Consider the following 24724-nt stretch of genomic DNA (forward strand, 5'->3'; position numbering starts at 1 on the left):
TATTGAGTTCCAAATAGAGGTATTTTTATTATTTTGTCCATTCCATTCATATCAATTAAAGTGTCCTAAAGAACACACATGCCAGTATAAGACAAGACAATCTGACAAAGATAAATCAAAAGTTGACTCAACACCCTGTCTAAAACAGTTTCAACAGAAACTGATCATTATATCCTTCATGAAGGAAGGATTTATTGCAGGACTGTTGTATTAGACTTCATTAGCATTAACTAGGTGTACCTATTAAACTGAACACTGAGTGTAGATAATGTTAAGAATTTGTAATCTGGATTCAAGGCAGAAGGGTATTCATCAGTATTTAAAAATCCAGACGGAGCTATTTCATTTCTATATGATCAATATTTAATTTGCTTAATGTAAAATGTTTATGTACAGTACATTAAAAATGTGAAGCTTTTCTTCTCATGTTGTTGTGTTAAATCTCTTAAAGATGGAGGACAGAAGCAAAGATTTAGCATGTAGCTCTGATTTGTTTGTTGGGTGTAAATAACCAACTTGTTGAAGCTGTACAAATCCATCCTGAAGGACAGAACTTAAACTCAGAGGCAGTGAATGAACAAGAACTGACGGTGACTTTGCAGCTAAAACTCTGTCCCACAAGTCTTCTTCTTTTAGAAAAAAGAATAACAAGTTTATTTTTGCTTGTGGACTCTGTTCATCGCTCATGGAGAGGCTTCCACCTCGATCAGCTGAAGCAGACACGTCTTCCTGGTCCGTTTTCTGCTCATCACTCCTCCTCTTATCTCTTCTGACTGGACTTTCCTGTCAGCCTCCACTTCTGTTTAGCCTGATGCTGTCTGTGTATGAGACTGTCAAGCCTCGTTTATGTGTCTGTCTGTGCAGATACAGACAGACAGACAGGTGGCTGAGCAGCTTCACTTTGTCTACTGGCCAGTCTTCTTGTCCTTCTGGAAACTAAAGCTGGTCCGGCGGCTCAGTTTCCGCTGCTTCTGGGCAAAGTAATCAGCCCGAGAGGTGCTGGCCCGAGACTCCAGGATATAGTTCACCTGAAAATAACCAGGGAAAAATAAACAGAATATGTTATAAAATGTTCACTTGAAACAATCAGTATTATCTCTAACGGGGTCAGCTATAGTGACAGAATCACTTATGCTAATCAGACAACCAGGGTTATATCCATAACCTGAAGTTTCAAAGCCACAGCTGATATTATTTTATTTTCTCAACCAGGTATTTCAGAGACACAAAAGATGTTATACAACTGTTTTCAGTGACTGAAGAGAACTGCAGCGCCATAAAATTATAAAGGAAATGAAAATACTGAAGTAAAGTACCAGCTAGGGATGTAATGATTTCCAGTTTGATGGTAAACCACGGTGAAATTCCTGTTGGTACTATTATTATATTCATATTATTATATTACTGTTTCAAATTTTAATTGTCAGTGAAATGGTGTTTCATTACCATCCTATGAAAAACTAAAGGTAAAGACATTCTAGCAGGCAGCAGTCAGACACAGTCACCAGGACACAGGCGCACATGTACATTATACAACATGGATTTGTTTGGGAAAATTAAAACATGGTGGAAAGCATTGACAGCGCTGGTCAGGATTTTTTTGGGTCATAAGGTCATGTTTTGGTTTTTCTAAACTTCCTGAGGAAAACTTTATTGAAGATGGTCTGCAGCAAGTCCACAAAAAAAAAGTTGATGCCAGTCATCTTTGTGACCACCACCTGCTAATGCATAGCAAATGCAGAGTAAGTTGACTTGATGTTGGGACTTCAGCATGAGGGGAAATGTCATGGTTTGGCTGTCTAACATGCGAACAGCTTGTCAGTAATGTAAAGTGGTGCTTTCAGTGAAAACTACACGTTGTAACGTTTTGGGTCATGTCTGCTGGAGACTGTAGTATCTGCACACTTATGTAGTTAATTCACCCAGCCAACACATTTTGTTTGTTTAAAATCTGGTAGTCGTAAAACTGTTTGATAAAGTGTTCCAACAGGAGAAACACTACAGACACACTTTTTTCACTAAGTCTACTTGCTGAAAGTCAAGTTTTTCTTTCCCCTGTAAAAAAATACTACAAAATGTCCATCCAAGTTCAAGGAGATATATTCAGTTAATATGGTAATAAATGAAGAAACACAACTCCACAAACTCATATTTGAGAGGCAGAAAGCAGCATTTTCTGCCATTTTTCATGAAAATTTTCTTTAACCACAAATTGATCAACAAAATATTTTGATATTTTAGCTTTTTTACAACTTGCCTTGATGGGTAAGTGAACTGTACTCGCCCCACTTGGCATTTTACTTGCTCCAGGCATGTGGTTAATCCTTATTGTTGATCCCTGACAAAGCTCCTGTCAGTTATTGTGGGGCTTCATAAGACTCATTTGTCTTTATGTAAAGTGTGCATGGGGTCACTGCATACAGGCCTACTGAAATTCAACACAGAAGACAGACTCTGTATGTGTGTGTGAGAGAGAGAGTAAGAGTGAGTGGACAATAATAATAATAATTTAATAATAATAAAACACTCTAGCTGTAAATACTGGTAGATTCTGGTAACTGGTAAGACTGGTTTGTATGTATATATAGTTTTACATCAGATTATATAGTTTCATCTTGTGTTACTAATGTTACCTTATTCTCTTTTATCTTATTTATGTACCAGTTTTATTTTGGATCTCTTTAATATTCTTGCTGCAAGCATTCAACAGACAGTTTAAACACCAACATCAAAAAATGCTTCAGACCTCACTGCAGTCCTTTCATATGGTTGATTTTTTCATATCTGCAATATGCCTAATTTTATTTGTACTTTTTAATATAAAACTTGATGAAGTGTTTTCAGTGTGTATCAGTATTTTTTTTTAACATTATCAGCACATTGTGATCATTTGGTCATGATAATCATGAGATGAAAACCATCTGGTCTCAAACCATCTGTGTACCAACAGCCTCTGCTGCCACTCCTGCTTTGTCATATCCAGCAGATGCCACTATATGATATTTGAATTAGCAAATAAGGGCCCTGGACAGCTCATAAGAGGCAGAATCCATCAACAACCAACCAGAACTCACCTTTAGCACTATTTCATTGACAGTAGCAGCATCAGACTCAAAGTAGAGAGGCTTGTAGTCATGGTTGCTGAGATAAGTGAGCTTAAAAATTGCATGACCTGTAAGACACAGAGGAAGACCATGTTTAATGAGACAGAAATGGACAGCTCCTTTTCTCCCTGCCTGCACACCTTCAGTCATGTCTTTGTGAGATCTGCGAGGTGAACCAATGAAGTGTCAGATCTCCTCGAAGCTGAGGAAACGACTGCAGCATGTGAGCAGGATTTGAAAAAAAGATCTGAATGACCCAAAAAGAAAAGCCATCTGATTCTTCATGGAACATAAATTTGTTAATGAGATTAAGTAAAATGTCAATTTGATTTGGCATTATCATGTGAGAGGAGGACGCTATAATAAGAAAAAGACTGGCATGATACTTACTATGAAAATACCCTGACATGACAAAAAAGGCAAAGTGAATATTCACAGTATGTGACTGTATTCATGGCTTCATTGGCTCTGTCAGCTTTATCGTGATCAAATATAATCCAGTTACCTAAAACAGAGCCTGTTATGCCTGTTGTGCATGTTAAACACCGAACAGAAAATGTCACAGCGACCAGAGATGACCTGAGCTGATTCTGAGGATCAGCACTGGGGCCAATCCACAATCTGCTCGCTAAGATGTGTGTTTTTTGTGTTTTCACTTGTTCTTGATTGTAGCATGGGAAGTGATTTAGATTTATTTGTCACTTCCACGCTGTGCTGAGCCTGTACTGTATGTGTCTACTGTGAGTGTCATGTACAGATGTTTCTGTGGTCCACTCACTGGGGCTCCTCTCCTCTACGAGGTCACAGGCACAGAGGTGGTCCGAGTCGATAGAGATGGGTTTCTGTCGAATCCAGAACTTTGTACTGGCCTTCTGACTGGTGACGGGATCGATCTCCACTTTCTCTCCTGAAATACCTGAGGAAATATTTGCATGTCAGTTCCAGCTCTCCAACACGTTTTCCAAAGTCAAATTCAAGCACTTTTCAAGGAGCATTTTGAAACTTTTTCAGTACCTTACAGCTGTGGTAAATGACATACTTATGTACATGTACATGCTCAAAATGATTAGGGCCTATTTTATTTCTTCACTGCTTAAAATCAGATGTTATTCTGCTATGAACAACCAAAATGACATGTTGTGACTGAATTCTATAGAAGGATAAGATGTTAAAAGAACACACAACAAAGTTCCATGTTTCAAAATATGTTACCTGTCTGCAAATCATCATTAGACACATAACTTCAATTTCAACAAAATACTTTGTTTTTACATTTTAAAATTAAATTAAGTTAAGTTGAGTAAGTCTGTGAAGATTCTCAGTTATCCAGGTCATGGAATTCATTAAAAAGTTTATCTTAGGCAACTGGACTTTTTTGGGTTCTTGAAGACGTTTCGCCTCTCATCCAAGAGGCTTCTTCAGTTCTGAACTGAGAAAGCAGAACGTCCTCAAGAACCCAAGCAACTCCAGTTGCCTACAATAAATCTTTTTACTAAATTTAATGAGTTAAATTCTCCCTGAAACACCAACCTCCCAGCATGTTGTTGTCTATTAGCGTCCAATTCAGTGCTCTACAAAAGTGCAAATATTAACAAAGATGATACTAGCTACATGTGCAGTGAGGCTTAATTTTGTGTGAAGGCAAAAGAATTTAAGCCTTCTGACTTACTTCAGAGACCTGCAGAACTGCCCATCATTTAAACTAGAGTAAGAAGGTGAACATTATGTCTGGGAAGCATCAGCATTTTAACATTGTGGGATGTTTTTGTATGATACCATACAACACAAGGCTTTATTGTCTCTGCAACCATCTAATTCAAACGTCCTTACTGTCATGGAGTCTTGACTTGTGCAATAAAAATTCTGAAATCGCCTGATTTTTATGTTTTCTGAAACTTAACATGCTTTATATGTCATTCATTAATGAGAATTAGGACAAAACCATACTTTTTTTAAAATTTATACTCTTAAGTTATGCTGGGAAAATATATATAAATATATACAAATAAATATCTATCTATCTATCTATCTATCTATCTATCTATCTATCTATCTATCTATCTATCTATCTATATGTATGTATATATACATATATATATATATATATATATATACATATATATATATATATATATATATACATATATATATATATATATATATATATATATATATATATATATATATGTGTGTAAAGTGTAGACACTTTAAAAAATAACTTACTGCTCACTACGACTCTGCTGTAGAATAAAAAAAAAGAACATTTTGTCAGCTAAGATGCAAGACATTCTACATTAATGAAAAATGAAATCACTAAGATATATATATATATACGTGTATATATACATATATATATGTATGTATATATATATATATACATATATAGTCGTAGTGAGCAGTAAGTTATTTTTTAAAGTGTCGTAGTGAGCAGTAAGTTATTTTTTTAAGTGTCTCAGAGTTCTCTTAATGTTTAGCAAAATACACATTTTAAAGGATAATTCTTATTTAGCTTTGATTTAGAAGAACTACAGAGTTGAAATGTTATGATAATACATCTGATAATGTGGTTGGGCAACCAGACAAATATGACTTTGTGGTTGAGACACATCTGATATTATTTAATGAATTTGACAAAAAGTAGAAAGTTTATCAATGCTTGAGCAGTGAGACAGGGTCCTTAGGGTATAGCTAACCCTTATTCCAACTTTATGCCTGATTAAATCATGCTTTTCTTTTTTTATTTCAGAAAAAAGAAAAAAAAAATTGACTACTGACTGACTTGACAGATTTGTCCCACCTATTTGTTTGCATTAGTTTCCCATTATCTTTGTAGTAGATGGATTACATTATTATTTAGCATGTCTGTAGTCTCTTGTTGACTGTTTTGATTTTAAATTATATTGTTTAACAGGAACACAGGAAAACAGTTTATGGCTTAATATTGAACATGCTCCCTGCTGCTGCTTCATCTTTTGTGGAGCTGACATCCACTTGTAAATTCTTTGAAAAGCCAAGTTTTATTTGATAGTCACTGTTTAGTTTCCTGTTTGGCTGTTTTAAATGGTAATAAACAGCATGAAAAAGGGAAACTTGACAGAATGGGGACACCTCAAGCTCCATCAAAGCCACCAGAGGAGACAGCTGTGTGTTTACATGATAGAATATCTGTATGTGTTTGAATCTGGTTATAGACTACACCTTTGTGTTGAGTGTACCTCCATGATCTTTACTCATGTTGCAGAGGTATGGACTACAGAACCAAACACTCTCCTCTACACACACCAACACACACGGCTGCTGGTGTGTGGAAGCTTTGTCAGCTGTCAATCGCATCTTTGAATGTGAGGATTGCAAATCAAGGGACATGAGATAAATCCAGGTGTCAATCAAAGGAAGCATCAGTTTCCAACTCGCAGGCAAACATGGAAGTCTGGGAAATAATGGAAACTTGGACTGTGAACATAGATTTGGCCTCAGTCCTTTAATATGGGGCTGAGTTAGCATGTTATCATGTAAGCAGCCATTAAATGCATATGTAGGACTATTTTGCAGGGGTTTTATTTTAAAAGAGAAATCTGCAATATATTTACAGTAATAAATCATAAAATGACCATAATGTGTCATGAGAGATCAAGGAAACATGTTAAGTTGAAATACTCACTTCACTCTACATTGACGCTACAGCGGCAGTGTTTCACATTCATCAGAGTTTAACTTGATGCTGAATTTTCACAGAATGAGTAAGTGTCTGTTTATGAGTCGTAAGAAATAATTTATAATCTTGCAGAAGACGTAGACGTTTCTAACTGTTAAATTGAGCAAAATGTTAATGGAGTTTGGCAGCAGTGAGACAGACAGCAACTTAGCTCATCATGTGTTATTTTAGAGAAGTGGGCTTTTGTTTTCAGTATAACAGGCTCAACTTTACATTGACAGACAATTATCAGCTATAAAGAGCTGATCAGTGTATAGTGGAGGACTCGACATCGCTTGTTGTTGTCAGTTCACAAGGTAAGGTGCATCCTACATTCCTGTGGAGCTGCAGCCTGTCAGTCTCTGATGTGTCTGGGGGTGAACTACTCGTTTCAACCATAGATGGTTTATTAAATTACTACTGAACTCATTTTTGCTACGTATTGCTCCTTTAAAACTAGTCAGACGCAAACATTAAAAAGTCAGCAGAAAACTACTTAATTAGCTATGTAGCTACAGCTGTTAAAATCTGCTATGCTAGTTGACATTTGACAGTTGCCTGTTAAAAATGAGATGCTACTTTTGTCTCTCAGTCTAGAATCAAGTTACCAGTGTTTCACAAATGACCATGAATTTGGAGCTGTAAAAACCTGCCAATACTATGATTGTAAGCTGCACTAAATCAATTATGCAAAATGTTTCCTTGAAACATTCTTTTAACTTTTGGACCTGGAGAAAAATGAAAATAGTTTTACAGCCTAGAGTCAACTGTATGTACCTAGCTGAACGTCTGTGGTGAAGCGCAGCTTGTGGATCATACTGATCTTGAAGGACTTATAGTGGTGACTGCTCAACATGTCTTGGACTGTGGTGATGTCAATAGGAGGGTCTTCCTCTGAGCTCTCCTCACCCCTGGAGCCTGGAAGGAAAGCCAGAAGGAAAACCAATCAAGGAAACAATCTAAACTCAAGCCTTATCTATAGAGTAGGGCTGCACCAGTAATCAAGCCGTGGAGTCATTCACTGAGAAGTTAGGGCAGTTGTGGTGCAACTGAAACCAAACTGGACTACTGGGACTACTTACTGTTTTCTCTGACCAGACAAAACTCCAGGGTGCTCTGGCTCTCCAGTGTTGAGTCCAGGTCCACTGCAACGTTCGGCTCTGTCTGTTTCTCCAGACGATACAAGGGCCCTGTTGGAGAATGACAGAGTCAGACAACAGAAACACACCTTAGCTTTTCTTGTTCAGAGTTTTAGATGAAGGTGAGGGGCAGTCCCCATTCTTGTTCATCCATTTTAAGGGATAATTTTGTGTTTCACAGCTTTCTTTCAGTTCAGTCTTTGGCCATCGTTCATACCTCTAATGATAAAACCCTGCTCAAAAGCTTAGACTTAACAGTTAGTTTGTTTCCAACCTATCCACCTGTCTGACTGCTCGACTTTTTTTGACCTGTCTCACTTCCAAGCTGACATCCTCAAATGTCTTGTTTTGCCCACAACCCAAAGAAGAAGAAGAATCAAGAAAATATTCACAGTTATGAAGCTGGAATCAGATAATTTTGATGTAAAAAAAAACAAACAAGTCAAATCTACTATCAGAATAATTGCCACTTAATTTAATAACCAAATCCTCATTGATCAACTGTTGCAGCTGATACATTAAACTCTGCCAATACTTGGGAGTTGGGAGTTCAGGATTCTTCAAACCAATTTGTCTGTCTGATGTGTTGTCCAACCATGTCTGAAGGCAAAAGTGTTCATCCTGGTTACAAAAATAGCCACAGTCATAAATGGCCATCATAGCCTCCTCCTGACTACATCACACTGCCTCCCTAATGTCTCATCGAGTCTGTGGTTTGAGTAGTAACTCTGTAGTTACAACAGTGTTCAATGACCCAATAAGCACATTATTAGAAGAAGACTGAAATGCATAAATATCATCTTTTGTCTTACAAGTGTTGTACAAATTGACCTTCAATTAGGTAAGAGCAAAGTGAAAAGGTTTGGACTGGTTCTGTGGGTTACCACTGCCCTCTGGCTGCTGTCACACTCAAAGACCAAAGTCACCTGGGTCACAGCAGCTAAACTCCACCTCTGTCCCAAAGCTCTTTTGGCAGACCAACAAAAGCTTGTATTCAGTGTGTGTCTCTCTTCTTCTGTCCATTATTAGATTCAAAGCCAGTCTCCTCCTCTCCTCTGAGCTCCTGTAATGTGGACCCACTTCTGTTTGACCTCTTCAGGTCAGGTACAACAAGATACAATTACCTGCCCTCAATAATGAAAAACAAACATTAAATGAAAATAAAAAAATAAAGGTATGGTAGGACTGCCGGGGGCGTCAGACAAAGCAGGGATCAATATCTTACTTTTTTTTTTATCAGAGAAATGATTTTACTCTGTTTGACTGCTGTGGACAGTGTCATGGAAGCTACTAGCTCATGGAAAGATGATGCAGTCCAGCAGATCCATAAGAACCTTGAAGAACTTTTCTGTGATTCAATAAATATGTCTGACACTGACACACTATGAATGGGAGTCATAACTATTTGCTCTCCATTTAACTGCAATGTTGCAATTTTGTATGACTGCCTGAAAGTGAACCCAGCAAGGTCGAAGACAGGCAGGCTGGACCTCAACATTTCTCTTCTTTCAAGGACCAGGAGGATAGAAATCAACAAAAAGCAAAGAGTCACATCAGGCCAAAGACTTGAGATAACATTTACCCTTTCATAAATATTGCAGTTTTCCAAAATGTCATCCAGTGAACAAGAAAAGAACGTGCCTCTGAGGCCACCAGGAGAACATGATCTAAAAGGTAAACAGCACAAAAAAAAGATCTTTATCTGACTAAAAAAAGGAATCTGCTCTGGTCTTATTTGAGAAATAAAGTACAGCTGAACAATTTGAGGAAAGTACCTCATTATCTCATTCAGTATTTCATATCTTATTTGTCTGAACAATATTGTGATTCTAAAAATTTAAATCCAGTCCTACATTTGTGTACTGAATGTTAAATAACAAACATCTGTGCAAAGATTTATCACAACTTACCCCTGTGACTAGGACTGTGTAGAAAAATGAATTTTCAAACTTTATTAAAGCAGCTATAATCAATATTATCATACTAACAATGCAACATATTGGAGCATTTAGCAGCTAATGCTAAACAGCACATATTTTCTCCGAGGTTGGTGGAGACCAAAACAGAGCTATAAGAATGAATATTAGATTTATAAACATTTTTAAAACTTGATTTTTCAATGGTTGGTTTATGCTGCAGGAGTGTAGGGTTTTAAAGATAGCCCTGATAACAATGTTATTCAGAGTCAAGCCATGAGGTGCTTTCTTCAAACATGCTGCTAAGAGGGCTGTTAAAAAGGACATGGGATGAGAGTCATGTCTTGGGAAGCAGAGATGTGAAATAGTTACTACCATCATCATAATACATCTGTGGATCATCACAAAATAGTCAGGAACACAAACTCTGTCTGGTCAGCAGATTCAAGCCAAGGCATCTTGGGATTGCCTATGGGCAGCTAACAACAACAACAACAACTGTTTTCAACATGGAAAAATACCTACAGAATACACTGGGTGTTGGATTTATCATAGATTTATTTTACCACATCTCCAAGAAGACACAGCACTGCAAGGTTGGATTACAAAGCTTACGAAAGGAATACGTTTGCCCAAGAGCCAAGGTTGTAAGTCTGCAACCCTAGTGTTAGCATTAGCATTCGCGTACGCTGGGGTTAACCCCGTTACTGTTTCAGCAGTTGAGGAACAACAGATGAGACTTTTGTCTTGAGAAGCCGCAGCATTTATTAACCAACTGTAACCTGAAATGTACATTTACTGCCACACTGACAACTTAGTGTTACGTTTCTGCTCCACTATGAGTGGCATCATCACTCACCTGCTGCTTGCTCTCCCTCACCTGCACACCACACACACTTTTGTACTGCCCTATTCCTTGAAGGAGCTACACTAATGACAGTATGCTTCAATGAAGTCCAATCAAACCTAATTAGTAAGGTCGCAGTAAAAACCATAACCTCACAGCCCTAGTTGCAAACAGCTGTCTTTGTGAAAGGACTATGCTGAATGAAACAGGTAACTCTCAACCTGCAAACAATTTTTAATCTAATGGGAGTGGGCATATATTTAATTAATAACTTTTTTTTAGCCCCTTCCACATCCCACAGTCCATATTCTCTCTACTCGAGGTTTAGTAAAGGTTCAAACAGAAAATATACTGTACAAACATCAGGCATTCACTCTAACTTCCCCTGAGCTCTGGCAGCTCATTTGCAGTTCAAACACAGCCAATCATCTGAGGCCCAGCCATCACCCACCTATCCAAATGTCACCACAGTTTGCCTGATAATGTGCACAAGCACCATTCAATACTCCCTTATCTACTGGCACAGGCCACATCGTTTTATATTCCACTGCAGCCTTTCAGCACATCATATTTCACAGCCTCTTCCAGTCAGCCGTGTCTGCTCCTTTCATCCCTGCTTCTGCCACGGCCTGACACTAAATTAGCATGGTTTCTTCATGGTGTTGGCTTTATCATTTCACAATTATGCTCTGATATTTTTGTGCATTTTCAAGTGTTTCAAATGTCCTTAATTCACCACCTGATTAGCAAGGCATTACGAGAGAGAGAGAGAGAGGGAGAGAGAGAGAGAGAGAGACAGAGAGAGAGAGAGAGAAATCAGTCTGTGATTAGCACTCTGCTCTTCAGGAGAAATACATTACTATAAACTTAATGTGAACAAGGAACATGTTTTTCAAACCAGTTCCAATGACCCAAAGTGTTTTGTTACTGTGCATTTGTTTTCCTTTTTAAGGAATATTTTCCTTAAACCTGCATAACTGTTGCACAGTAAAACACACACTTTACAAATAATACAAACTGACTCTGTACTGGATTATCCAGAGTCCCCTAAGGGTAACAGAATAGAAAACATTTTATTATGTAAAATCACTCATCCTCTTTGATTGTGTGACATCAAAGTTACACCCCAAAGACAAATAAATGTCTTTGAATAGACCTTTCTATGTATATAATGTAGTCTGAAGTTTTTTCAAACAGAACAAAGTTAATCATTTATTACATTTCAAATCATTCTTCAGACCAGAGGTTTTAATGTATGCTTCTCAAAGGGGGAGTAGGTGAGCTGAGGCAAAGACTGTGGAAGGCTAAAGGGAACGGAGCGCGCTGGTGTTCTAAAAACAACAGCAAGTTAGTTACTGTAGTTTGGCCCACTGACTAGGGGTGGACGATATGGCCCTAAACTACTATTACGATATGGCAAAATGCTGAATAATATTTTTTGGTTTAAAACTGACAATAGCTGTTGAGCTCTCCTCGTACTCTTTGGCTTGAACTGGTGGAATTAGTTTGTTGTATTGCCCCTTTTTGTTGTTACAGTATTCTTGCCCTTCTTACATATTTAACTTATTTATATTCTTACATATTTAGCTTATTCTGCATCGGATCTTCTATAAATAACCTACTTCCACACTACTGAAACTGCTTCCCTTTTTGGAACCAATTCCTGCACTGTAATATTGTAATTATCATGACATGAATTTTCTTATCATAAAAAAAATAATAGCAATATATTGTCACTGACATGATATGGCACATCCCTACCACTTATTCAACATTGTCAGCAGCTGGAGGAGAAATCTGAAACAGTTTGACAACTGCTGGTTTAAAGAGGTTAGAAATGTATAAAAAAAAACAGTTGACTTTGAAAAGTCTGTATTTAGACCGTTTCTTGTGTTGCTGTAATGGGGGATCCAAGAGATCAAGTCTGCAAAAAAGTACAAAGAAGAAAAAAGACGGAAGATGGATTCACATGAGTCCTATGCCAGAAGACAGAAGTCATTATTCCAACACAGCAACACTATAGGACCTTGGACTGTCCTTGTGAAAAGAGAATGTGTGTATGAGAGAGAGAGAGGAGGAATCTGACTCTTGTGAGTAAATACAGTAAATGATCAATACTCATCTAAATGTAAATGAGACAACAGCGCTCTCCTCACTGTTTGTGTGTGAGGAAGTACACACATTTGTGTGTGTGTGGGTTGGTGGATTAGGTTACCATCTGGGTAGTTTGCCACAGACAGTGGGCCACAACCTCGTCACTATCTTTCATACATGGATCCTACTCTAGATATTAAAGCACAGCTCGACTCACCTTCAGATATGATACACAGAGGAAGAGACAGTGTTTTGATGGCAAATGCAACTTCAGTTTCATGTCTAACAGACTCAGGTGTTAATTCAAGGTAAAATAAAATTACATTTTTATTTGTACTCCATAGTGTAAACCCATAAAACAAAATCAGATAAAAAAAATATCCAACTCATGAGTTTGAAGCTTTTCCATGTATTAAAAAGGTGGTTGCTAACAGGTAGTTAAATGAGACTACAGAAGTTGTTGGGGACACTAAATGTCATCACACAGAACACTACTCACTCAGTGGTGGTGATGCTGAAGTAATGTGACCAGGGTGTAGTTTGTTAAGAGTCTAATGTTAGCGTTTTACTTCTGGCGGCTGCACAAAACATGTAAGTATCATAAACGTTTGTTTGCTACGGAGCTTATTTTCTGTGAAAATCCAAAATCCAATAGGAAAAATCCCATTGGCTTTTTGTTGTGGGAACCAGAGTGATGCTAACCTCTTTCATTGGCCTAAAAAAATACATCATCTCTGCAGCACTCTATAGCTTCCATGGTTACATTAAAGGGATAGACGGTGATAGAAGTGTCATTACCTGAGCCTTTCTGTGAGCCCTTCCTCTTCTTGAGTGCTTTCTGAAGAATTTCCTTCATGGTTACCTTCAGACTGTCCACAGGGATTAGAGAGAAACCATGCGCAGCATTTCTAAAATGGAGAAAAAAGCAGAAAAGATTAAGAATACCTCTGTAGATTTATTTTAATCATCCAGACAGACACAAATGTGATGAAAAACACTCCACTTGACCTGGAATAGATTCTTCAGTTCTGACTGAATAGACGTGGGCCTAGAGTTTAGTTACTGGCAGCAATGGAATCTCCCTTTTGTGAGGGCACATACCACCACAAGGGAGTGTGATTGTGGCGTGTGTGTATGTTATAAATATTCCATCTCATCTGTTTAGTTCTCTTTCCTTTTATTTGGAGAGCCTGTGGACTGACCTGACTGACAGTCACTATAATATTACACTGGTACTATGGTTGGGCAATGGTTGACAGTCACCAGCCCTTTAACATCTATATTTGAGGTAATGCATCCCTTCAGAGTTGCCACACATACTATTGTGATTTGATTGGTGGAACCCTCTCTGACAAAATATTACTAAGAGTGTGAAATACAGTTTTACTGTCACTACTATGTTTATATCAGTTATAATACCCGAAATCTCAATGCAGAGTTGCAGTGAAAGACAGGACAGATGTGCACTGTGTTTCACTCTGTGGTGCATCTCTGTGAAGAGCAACTGAATCTGTCACATTGCCTTGAGTGAAATCCTGAACATGACTTCAGGCATTTTCACTGGTGTAACAATGCTGCCGTCATAGAAACAGGTCATAAGATTGTGATAGTTGTTGAACCTTAACTTCTACAGCTCTCATTTCTGATCACTGCAGCAGCCCTGTGTCTGTCTGTCTGTGACAGAGTATGTCTATGTTGATTGGCTGTTACTCGTGATTTCTAACCAATTAGATATTGCTGTGGGTGGGACACTGAGCCAAACTACAGTGTAGTAGTGTATGGTAATGTACAGTGTATAATTATCTATTATATGTATAGCGTATACATAATACAGTACTGTATTATTATTGCACTACAGTAGAGTATGGTATCTGAAGTATACTGTATACTATTGTTATTATCAACATATAACATTTTTTAATATTATTGTCATTATTATCATTATTGTTATTATTACATTTCATTACTTTGATGTTAACTACAGACAGAGTGGATTTTTAAAAATAATTTAGCCCTAAATGCCCCTTTTTTTCTTTTTTGCTGATCTGACAAATGATCCAATCTGTGACTCAAAACTGTGATACAATCCCAACTGTGAATTTTCTGATCCGTTGCACCCCTAAATACTCGTAAGGGATTAAGTCGATCGCAACTGGACTGGTAAAATTGTCTTAGAAGACGTTTCGCCTCTCATCCGAGCAGGCTTCATCAGTTCATGCTCATCAGACTAGATAGGACAGCTCTAGTCTAGTCTAGTCTAGTCTAGTCTGATGAGCATGAACTGATGAAGCCTGCTCGGATGAGAGGTGAAACGTCTTCTAAGACAATTTTACCAGTCCAGTTGCGATCGACTTAATCCCTTAAGATAACTATGACCTGGATGAATGAGAATATTCACAGGCACCCCTAAATACTATTTTTACAGAAGACAGAGGACTGTGATGTCACAGTGAAGTTGACCTTTGACCTTTTGAATACCACCTCATTATGATATAAACACAGCATTCACATATTCGCCCACATTGAAGATTAGAAGCATAAATATGTGACTTACATTCTGACAAACAGCGACTGTCTGGAAGCGAGTCCAGGTGAGGAATATTTCTCCACCAAGGCCAGAGTGCTGAAACCAAACTTATGGATCGGCTCATTGGAGTCGAGTGGAGGGAAGTCAGTGTCCACCTCGCCATCATCCTCAGCGATGTGGAGGCAGTAGGCGTTCACATTCTCACTGTGGAGACATGTGAAGAACAGCTTGTTAAACAGAAACTGGCATTTAGTCAAAGTGATGTCGAATAGTGTTTGTACTCACTTGAGTTTGGGTTCTCGCCCCTCGCTTGTGTACTGCCAACAGATGAGCCCGATGAGGTCGTGGACGCGGGCGTTGGCAATGGTCACCACTGTCATTGGATGCAATTTCTCCTGAGCCATCTGCATTGAGAGGTAGACGTCTATCTTTTTTGTAGCCGTTGTGCCAATATGGCCCTAAAAGGTGAAGAGACAGTGAGTACATCAAAGTGACAGCACAAGTTACATAAAACTTCAGTATTCACTCTGATGGGGAACTTCAATTATAGGAGAAATCAACAGTTAGTCACACTGCTGTAATACTGTGCTGCTCTGGCCAGTTCCATCACTACTGATGATTCAAGACAAAACACAGTAGGTAATTTAACAGAGAGACATGATAAAACAAATAAGCATAAAACAAGAGCAGCATGTGGAATAACTCACCTTGCCATCAAATTTGGAGTATTCATTGAAGGGGTTGTTGAGCTGCTGGGGACACTGTTCCAGCCGCAGTGACAGGGTGGATTTGGTACCTGTTGTCCGTGGCCTGTCCTTAAAGTCACGTTTCTCAAACAGGGAGCCCAGATCCTCCACTGGACACAAAGCAGAAACAACATGCAACAAATACTGGTTATTTTTAACGACACTGAACGTAATTATGACGTTATAATGAACCAGATCAGTGGTCTGCAATCTTTACGCTCAAAAGAGCCATTTTTGGGCAGAAACAGATCTATCTGGAGCCACAATTATTTGTATATTTTTCCCTGAAATGTTTTTTGGATTTGGTATCCATTATTAATCTATGTAGGTTCAAGGCTAACCATGAGCAAAATTTAGAGGAAAAGGTATCAAACTGTAGATGTAGGCTATGATGCACAATTTACTTGATGAAATATTAAAGCCTTTTTTAAAATGTGGTGAATAGGCTACAAAGTTTTACTTAAGAATCACATAACACTGCCTTAAAGAGCTTAAAGTCTGAAGTGTTATCTGTGATTTTTGAGAACACGTGTCTCTATCAAAAGAGCAGCAGTCCAGGAAGCACTGCTACCCAACCATTTTTTATTTACACATTTTTACAATTGGGAAATGTAAGAATCACTTAGACATACAATAATGGTAAATAAAAATTTAAATGTTAAAAAAAGAGAACCAATGGGAGGGGGACAACAGAGCGACATGTAGCTCTGGAAATGCAGGTTGCAGACCTCTGATCCATATAAACCGAAGAGTTCTATGTCTGGATGGAGAAACTGTTATCATCCTGCAGCATATTTTATTATCTATACATATAGCTGTTTACCAGTTGCCATCAATTCAACCAAAGGGTGATTTTCCTCCTTGTTTTACTTGAAATGTTATGAGAAAATTATCCAGTGATTCACAAGAAAAGTCGAAAAACCAAAAAAAAAGAAATTGCTGTGGCTAAATTATGTTTTTCCTACTTCATATCCTAGGTAGTTGCGCCTAACAATCCCATTTATTGTGTCCCAACACCTCAGATTTATGTTGCATCTCTTGGGTCCAGACCGACAGGTTTTCAGTAATGATTCCAATTTAAAGTTACTTAAAAATCCCAAAAGAAACAGAAATAAGCTAAAAGTTAAACATAAGGGTTTGCTGCAAAACAATAAGTTAATCTTTTAAGATATTTTTATTAGTTAAATATGTATTTTAAAATGGCAAGACACTCTACCTGATTGGGAGGATGACCGTTCTTTCCACTGAATATTTTTACACTTGATTTGGTTCTGCCGTTCTTTCCTTAACCTTTCAAGTCTCTGAGCTGAAAAGAAAGAACAACTTTTAAACTTCAGTCACACACAAATGAAAATACGTGGTGAAATAGAAAAACTGATCATTACTAAACCACACCATGTAAATAGCAGTACACTATACACCTTAGTTCAAATGTATATAAATATGAGAAGAAAAGGACATTTGTTTTCAGGAAGACACACTGACTCTCTGCCATTTGATAATTTGACAGATATGGTCCGGCCTATAAAGACACAGAGATATGTACAGTATACAGACAAAGAAGAGCTAACATCAAAGAAAACTTAGTTAAAATGGTTTTTGTTCCTCCCTCTTATCTTACCAGCAGCCCCAGGTTTCTCGCGACTGTCTTGATGTCCTGATGAGACAGCCACCACAGGTCAGTACTCAGTCTCAAGTCTGAAAGTCTCCACCCACAACCCAGAACCACGACCAGCACTCCACCAAACTTAGTCCAAAAGTCAAGGGAGCCAAAAGGAGACATGCTGTCTACCTCTGGACTCCCTCTATCACCAAAACCACCGTCATCTTCCAAAATAAAGCACCTGAATGTAGCTTCAAATAGATTCACACTCTTTTCTTTTGATTCAAACTCAGTATATTTTTTACAACAAGTCATATTACACACCCACATCCCAGCTTAAATACAGTACACTGGCTGATTTGATCTGATATTGATTAGGACACCAAACTCGGAGATTTAAGGAGCTAATTCTGATATCCTTGAAAGAAAGAAGAGATCAATACTTGTTGCCTAGTATAAAGAAGGCCTCATAAGTGTGTCAATGTGGTGCTGGATATCTTCTCAGTCTCATCAAAACCAAAATAACTGAATTTGCTATCTTTCACACAAAATGTGCTACATCTCTGTACAGGAGAAAACTGACTGATTGATTCCAGGACATATGGTTGTCAAACACTCTATGTAATCTGGCTGCCTCTGTTGACAGCCACTTTGAGTCCCTGCATCTCTTCCTGCAGGTGTAGAATTGTCTGTCCATGCAGTTGAGAGTGCCGCTGTCATACTGACATCAAATCCAGCAAAGCTGAAAAGAAATGTAAGGAGGGACAAAAAAACGAACAGGTACCAAACTAGTCCCAGCCAAAACCAAATGAAAGAGAAGTAGACATGTAATGAAAGCAGATCAAATGTACGGTAGAGTGCAGATCAAATAAGAAAAACAGCACACACACACAGACTGCATCAGGATATGAATACAGCAAACTCGTTTTTCAATTATGTTTCTGCTGCTCTGGGAAAATCTTACAAATATTAAAACTTAAAGTCTGTGCAAAGCAACAATAACTGTGTGTTCTGAGTTTGTCACACCACAGAGACACATGTTATTAACCACCCAGCCAAATTTAATTATTTAAAAAAAAGCTGAATATATAAAATTAGGCTTCAAAATCATGCATAAAATGAACAGTTTTCTCTGCTCTGAAACACTGGGAACATGTCAACTCTGCTGTTTTAGTGTCAAACACCACTACGACCTGAAAACCACCTGAAACATGGACACACTGTCTAGCAGCTTTAGTGGACATGTCCACACATGTTTGAGCCACCAGAGCCAGAGGACGATGACAGGATGCCATTTTTTTCTTCAGTGTCAGGTTGTTGGAACTGAAGTGAACTGCTGGCTGATTTAGACTGAGAGATTTGCTCAAGGTACATTTGTAACTGACCGTTAGGGAGGGTGAGGGGAGGAGGAGGTGGTGCGGCTTGTGTGTCGGTTTGTGGGGCTTATATAGCATTGGGGGACCATGGCTCCAGCATGTCACCAAGCCATGTTTTAAGACAGCCAAAAGAAATCCTCCACACAGACATCATGACCAACATTTTAACAGTCAAACTCTACAATTCAGTACTACATAGTTCTCAGTCTTTTCATCTGTTTTCAGCAACTAGTTTTGAAAAGGAATAATGTGTTCAGAGAAAAGATTTGGAATTTCCCTTACGTAGAATTAATAATTGACCCTTGTTTTTTGGTTGCAGTGGTTAGTCACTCTTAATACATTTACATGGTCCAGTTGGTGATTCCAACTTCAGTCTGATGTCTTATCTACAGTACAGAGGAGTGTTTGTTTTTCTGTCACATCACCACCTGACTGACTGACGGAGCCATTCAACTCTACTTTTCCCATCTTGTCAAAATTCAGAAAGTTTTCTTTTTCCCCCAACATTGTGACCTGTTGCATTGATTAGACTAATTACTGAGAAATAAATGTACAACTTGATTCATCAATCAGTCACCTGATGAGCAGAATCAAAGTGTGAATTCTCACTGGCTGGTTCCACTAAGCATGGAATGTCTGCACCATGGTTTGATCCATCCTGCACACGGCCACCAGCAGCATTTCAGAAATGTGTATCAGCAGCGAAGCGTTCTGCCCGCCTGATTGTTTACTCTTAAATCTTACACACTGGACCTTTAAGTTCTCCAAAGTGTCACTTCTCTACTTAATGACATGCTAAACAGAACACTCTGTTTGATTGACAAAGTATCTGGCAAACAAAAGAGGTGTTAGGTCTAATCATTGCTGCGGTCATTTGTGCTACTCACCTCATAGCAATTAAAAAAACATACATAGTCAACTGCAATCTAACCCCATGATTTCCACTTGTGCGGCAACAACCTTCAATAGCACACAATTTGACTTTAGCCTCACTGAACCACTGGCCCAGATTAGACATACAAACCCCCTCCAAACAACAGCAGAACAGGCTTCCTGACTGCCCCCACTATGATGACAGGAAGAAAGTCTGCCCTGCTGACCAGCCAATGCCAGGATATGACCGTACCTGTGTTGGAGCGCCGACGGATGCCAAAGTCCCAGCTGGAGGTGATGTCCATAGACTGGGAGAGGTCACAGGCATGATTGTCTGTCACGCTGCTGCCCCCCTCGCTCAGGGAGCCCGACCCCGTTGACCCACAGCTGCTGCCGGGCACCAGAGCCAGCTGGCACTTCTCCAGATCCACATCCTGGTCTATTAGTACCATCTCACACATTCCGGTATCATCACTGGTCACATGAGACTGTCTGATGTGGGCCAGAATAATGGCTGGATTGTCCAAGAAAGCCATTTCCTCAGCTTTATTAAGTGTGGCTTATAGCTGTGGATGTTTTCCCTTTGTCTCACTCTCTTGCCTGTATGCCAGACAATCCCTTTCACTTCCTTTCAGTCTCTCTCTGAGAGTGTTGAAGTAGTGGCTGATGACAGGTGGAGAGCAGTCATCTTTTCCATCTCCCTTTCTTGCTTATTCTCTCTGCCCCAAGGCAGGAAGGGTGCCAGTACCTGTTTGAAACGAGATAACACTTATTATATGGTGCAGGCTGGAGATGGTGAATTAAGCTTAAATCTAGGGCTGCGCGGTATACACGGTATGACGGTAGAAAACGGTATAAATTTGGCCACGGTAGAGATTTCTGCTCTACCGTCATACCGTCGATGACGTCATCGCAGCTGCCTCCGTGTGAAAATGGCCGCAAGCACGGTAACGGCGGAGAAGGAGGGGCTGGTTTAAAAAAAAAAAAAAAAAAAAAAAAACTGTGCTGCAAGATGTGTGGAGTAACTATGACCACTAACAAAGACCCAGACGCCGTCGAACGAACCCGGACCTATAACAAATAAATTATTAATAGATTAAATTTTTTTACGGGACGTTTCTATTTTAACTGGCGCAACTATTCTAGTCTTTCTGGCGCTGGTTTATCTGATCAGAAAACGCACAGACCAACTGCAGAGAAGCTGCGTGTGGAGGAGACTGTTGTTAATGACGGAGTTTATTACAACAGAAACTAACGTGATGGTTAATGACATCGACACCAACCAGATGCACTTATAACATTAAACAACTGTATAAGGAGGCCTATGCGTAAAACAGGAGAGTCTGTGTTTCTCTGTGAGAAACTTTCAGACCTTCTCACAGCAGAGTGAACAGGTGAGGGAGGAGAGGAGGGCAGACTGATCACTAATCAATCACTGATACCGTCGTCCTCTCGGACTGATTAAAAAATATAAAAATGCCAAAGTTGGTGACAAACCAAACCTGGGTGTCCACACAAATAAAGTCTTTGTGTGAAACACTGCAGAGTTTATCATCCTGCTGTTTACAGACAGTCTGCTGTCTGTAGTCTGACAGAGACACAGAGAGGGTCGTGTCTAGAAGGGAACCCTAGACCTGCGAAAGATCGCGTGAGTTTGATTATTTTAGTAAAAAATAACGAACACAAATCTCGCGAGAGTTGTGCAAATAAAGAGTTACCTTCTAAAAAAAGGTGCGCAGCTCCAAAAATAGAAAATCATGTCGTGGTGCCGATGTTTTTAATGTGTCACTGAAACACTGATCACTGACCTGCTGTGATGGAAAAAATACTCACATTCTTTACTTACTTTTACAGACTACAGAACCTTTTCACTGTTTTTGCCATTTGACTTACAGAAAACCTCTCTTACTTGAAGTACTGTTTACAATATCCACTTTATTTTTGTAAGAATTGTTGTACTTCTGAGGCACTATCCTTACTTCTGTTGTTCTTCTGCACAATAAATACTCAAAAAATTACATTATATCTTTGCTTTTTTGTTGTTGTTGTTTAAATCAATTTAGTTTTGCTAAGGGACTACAAAACCCCTTCAGAAACACTTCCATTATAAGTTTTACACCGCAACATTTATACCGCGATATATACCGTTACCGTGAAGGGATTCAATTTATACCGTGATATGAATTTTGGGTCATACCGCCCAGCCCTACTTGAATCTGCTTAAAAATTAACGTATTAACATTTACAATTCTAAAGCTTTGTTAGCGATGATAAGGCTACCAGTACCCTTAAAGTGATAGCAATGGTATCAATGGTAGCTTCTTCAAAGCTTCTTCTTTATAAAGAATGCTTTGGTGACTGGCTGTGAGCAAAACAATATAGTCATTATTTTCAAGATCTATGTCATAAAAGGACTGAATGCAGGTATTGTTTCACTGGAGAAGTTTCAATACTACTCAATACTGGGACACTTCAATCAATACCTTAAAGATATTGAGTAACAATGCCCACAAGCATGTTTAAATATCAAAAGCTGTCGTTTATTTGTTGCTTACACAAAGTTGCCTGCAAAAAACAGAAGTGAGGGAGAGCCTCATTATGGCTTCATAGATTTTCAATTTATCAAACATGGGTAACATGTTCCCTGAACAATTGCCCTTGAGCTTGGCTCCTCAAAAAGTACACACAAAGGTCCTGATGCGGATGGAACAGCTAGTCAAGCCAGACCCAGTCCATACCTCCTACTAAGAATACAATACATCATAAAATGGAAGTTTTCAATTTTTAAATAAATTGTAAGTGTCACTGAACAGAGTAGCTCGAGATCAACAGCAATCCTGTCTCCGTACTAATGTGGTATTAACGTGGCTTATATTTCCATACCCTTGACATCACTGCCATGGTGACATAAACTGCTGCAGACAGTCTTGTGTACCAATTCTGCAGAGTGTTTATGCATTAACTTTGCATCAGAATTTGCTATCGGCTACTACATTACACTTTCTCCCGCTCGATTCTAATGGATTTTTACTTGCATCACTATCTTAACCTTGAATGCATGATGCTTGCAAGTTATATGTTATATTATACTTTGTTATCACACTTCTGACCTTTAATAAAGATCAGATGCAGACCTTTGAATAGGCTAATAAGCTTGAGAACCCCTGGCCTACAGTGAAATATATAGTGCAGACACTTTATGAATTACAGCGCAAATCTGTATTGTAAGTTTATACCTAAGAGGGTGTCTATAAATCATTTGCCATTCAACTTGTTACATGGATTTCAGATAATGTATTAGATAGATGATGATAATTATTATTATTACTATTATATTAGATAATATCTGTGGTCAGGGTCAGGTTATCTGGACTAGCCTGGGGCCACTCAATAATTTGATTTTGTGGTACCAATACTGTCACTGATTTCTTGTACGGGTGTTACCCATCACTGCACACTTGTATTGACCAGTAAACAAATGGCTTCTTACCAAACATAAGAGTGACTGTCCTGCGTGTTTACACTGTGAACACAGAGCTGTTGCTAATTTCAACAGAAGATGAGAGCTGAAGAGGGCAAAACAATATCACCCCACTGTGTCACTGTACATTAGCCTGACTCAGACACCTATGTTAGCATGCTAACAGCAGGTTAATGGGACGCAAAGCAGCGTTATGACTTCATCTAACGTTAGCAAACACACACCAGATGCCCAGCAACGCGTTGTTACAAAGATATTTAATAGCTGTCATTGTTTGCGGGGCTTTATTCCATTTGTAGAAGGGTCAGTTCCTGCAATGAGCTTCTTCGACTGATGCTAACTGCAGCTAATGTTAAGCTGTGGGATGTCAAGTTTATCTAGTTTGCTTTGTCACTTGAAACAAACCATTAAATTATAACATTTTTATGGATAGCTTATCTAACGACAGAAGTGGTACTTCTTTGCTTCTAATGACTGGCGATACTCCTAAATAACATCACCACCACCAAACAACCTGGTTAACTAGTAATGATTCCCAGTGGCTTTGACGTTAACTAATGCTAGCTATTGTGTTTCCTAGGTTTGTGTCTAGAAGATAACCCCAGACTCGTGAAATCTCGCGAGAAGTTATTTTTACCTGAGCCGTGATTTTTTTTCCCCTAACCTCAACTAAGTGTTTTTCTACTACTCATCACAGACAGAGCTTAATCACAGCCTCATCAAAATATAAAACTTAATTAGCTTATACAACGTGCAATATAAAGAAATAACACAAATAAATCTCGCGAGAGTTCTGCAAATGAAGGGTTCCCTTGTAGAAACGACAGTTTCCTAGCTAACTGGCTAACCTCAAACTCCCCTATTAGTTAGCTAACGTTAAAGCAGCATTCATCTCACCTATAAGTAGCAACAAGGTAAGTACTTCGTGTTCATACTACAAATATACTGAAGCACGAATGTCAGTGAAAGTAGCACTGTTTGTATCTACTGCTTTGTATCTACTTGTTTAGCCTAACAGCACTTAAGCTTTCTTTAGGCAGCTGCTAGCTGCTAGCTGCTATAATAGCCTCCCAGAACACAGTAGTGAGTTGATGACGGTGTCCCACCTTTACAAGTCACATCCGATAACGGAGAGAAATGTCCTCATTATCCCATTTCATCCATGCATCCTCCCAGCAGTGTCAAGAACGGTGTCCATAAGTAATAATGCACTATAGTTAAACCATAATACACTGCAAGTCAATGCAATCTGCTGTGTTCAGCCTAGCGGTAGCAGCAAGGTTTCACTTCCGGTTTCATTTCTTCACAATAAAAGACCATTTAC

At 38.7% G+C, this 24724-nt stretch overlaps 1 protein-coding gene across 1 annotated transcript; it reads right to left on the reverse strand.

Annotated features, from left to right (window-relative positions):
* On the reverse strand, nucleotides 1-24687 carry mapkap1 (MAPK associated protein 1). Its single transcript, XM_084745888.1, has 12 exons — nucleotides 24507-24687; nucleotides 20173-20667; nucleotides 17284-17373; nucleotides 16029-16177; nucleotides 15607-15779; nucleotides 15349-15525; nucleotides 13593-13702; nucleotides 7881-7988; nucleotides 7576-7716; nucleotides 3883-4020; nucleotides 3075-3172; nucleotides 1-1028 (listed from the first exon to the last, which is right to left on the reverse strand). Exons 2-12 carry the CDS (start codon nucleotides 20453-20455, stop codon nucleotides 906-908), a joined length of 1590 nt encoding a protein of 529 aa, XP_084602014.1. The 5' UTR covers nucleotides 20456-20667; nucleotides 24507-24687; the 3' UTR covers nucleotides 1-905.
* Nucleotides 24688-24724: the final 37 nt, after the last annotated feature.

Source organism: Lutjanus erythropterus, chromosome 20, assembly GCF_056507025.1.
Source record: "Lutjanus erythropterus isolate fLutEry1 chromosome 20, fLutEry1.hap2, whole genome shotgun sequence".
Taxonomy (NCBI): domain Eukaryota; kingdom Metazoa; phylum Chordata; class Actinopteri; order Lutjaniformes; family Lutjanidae; genus Lutjanus; species Lutjanus erythropterus.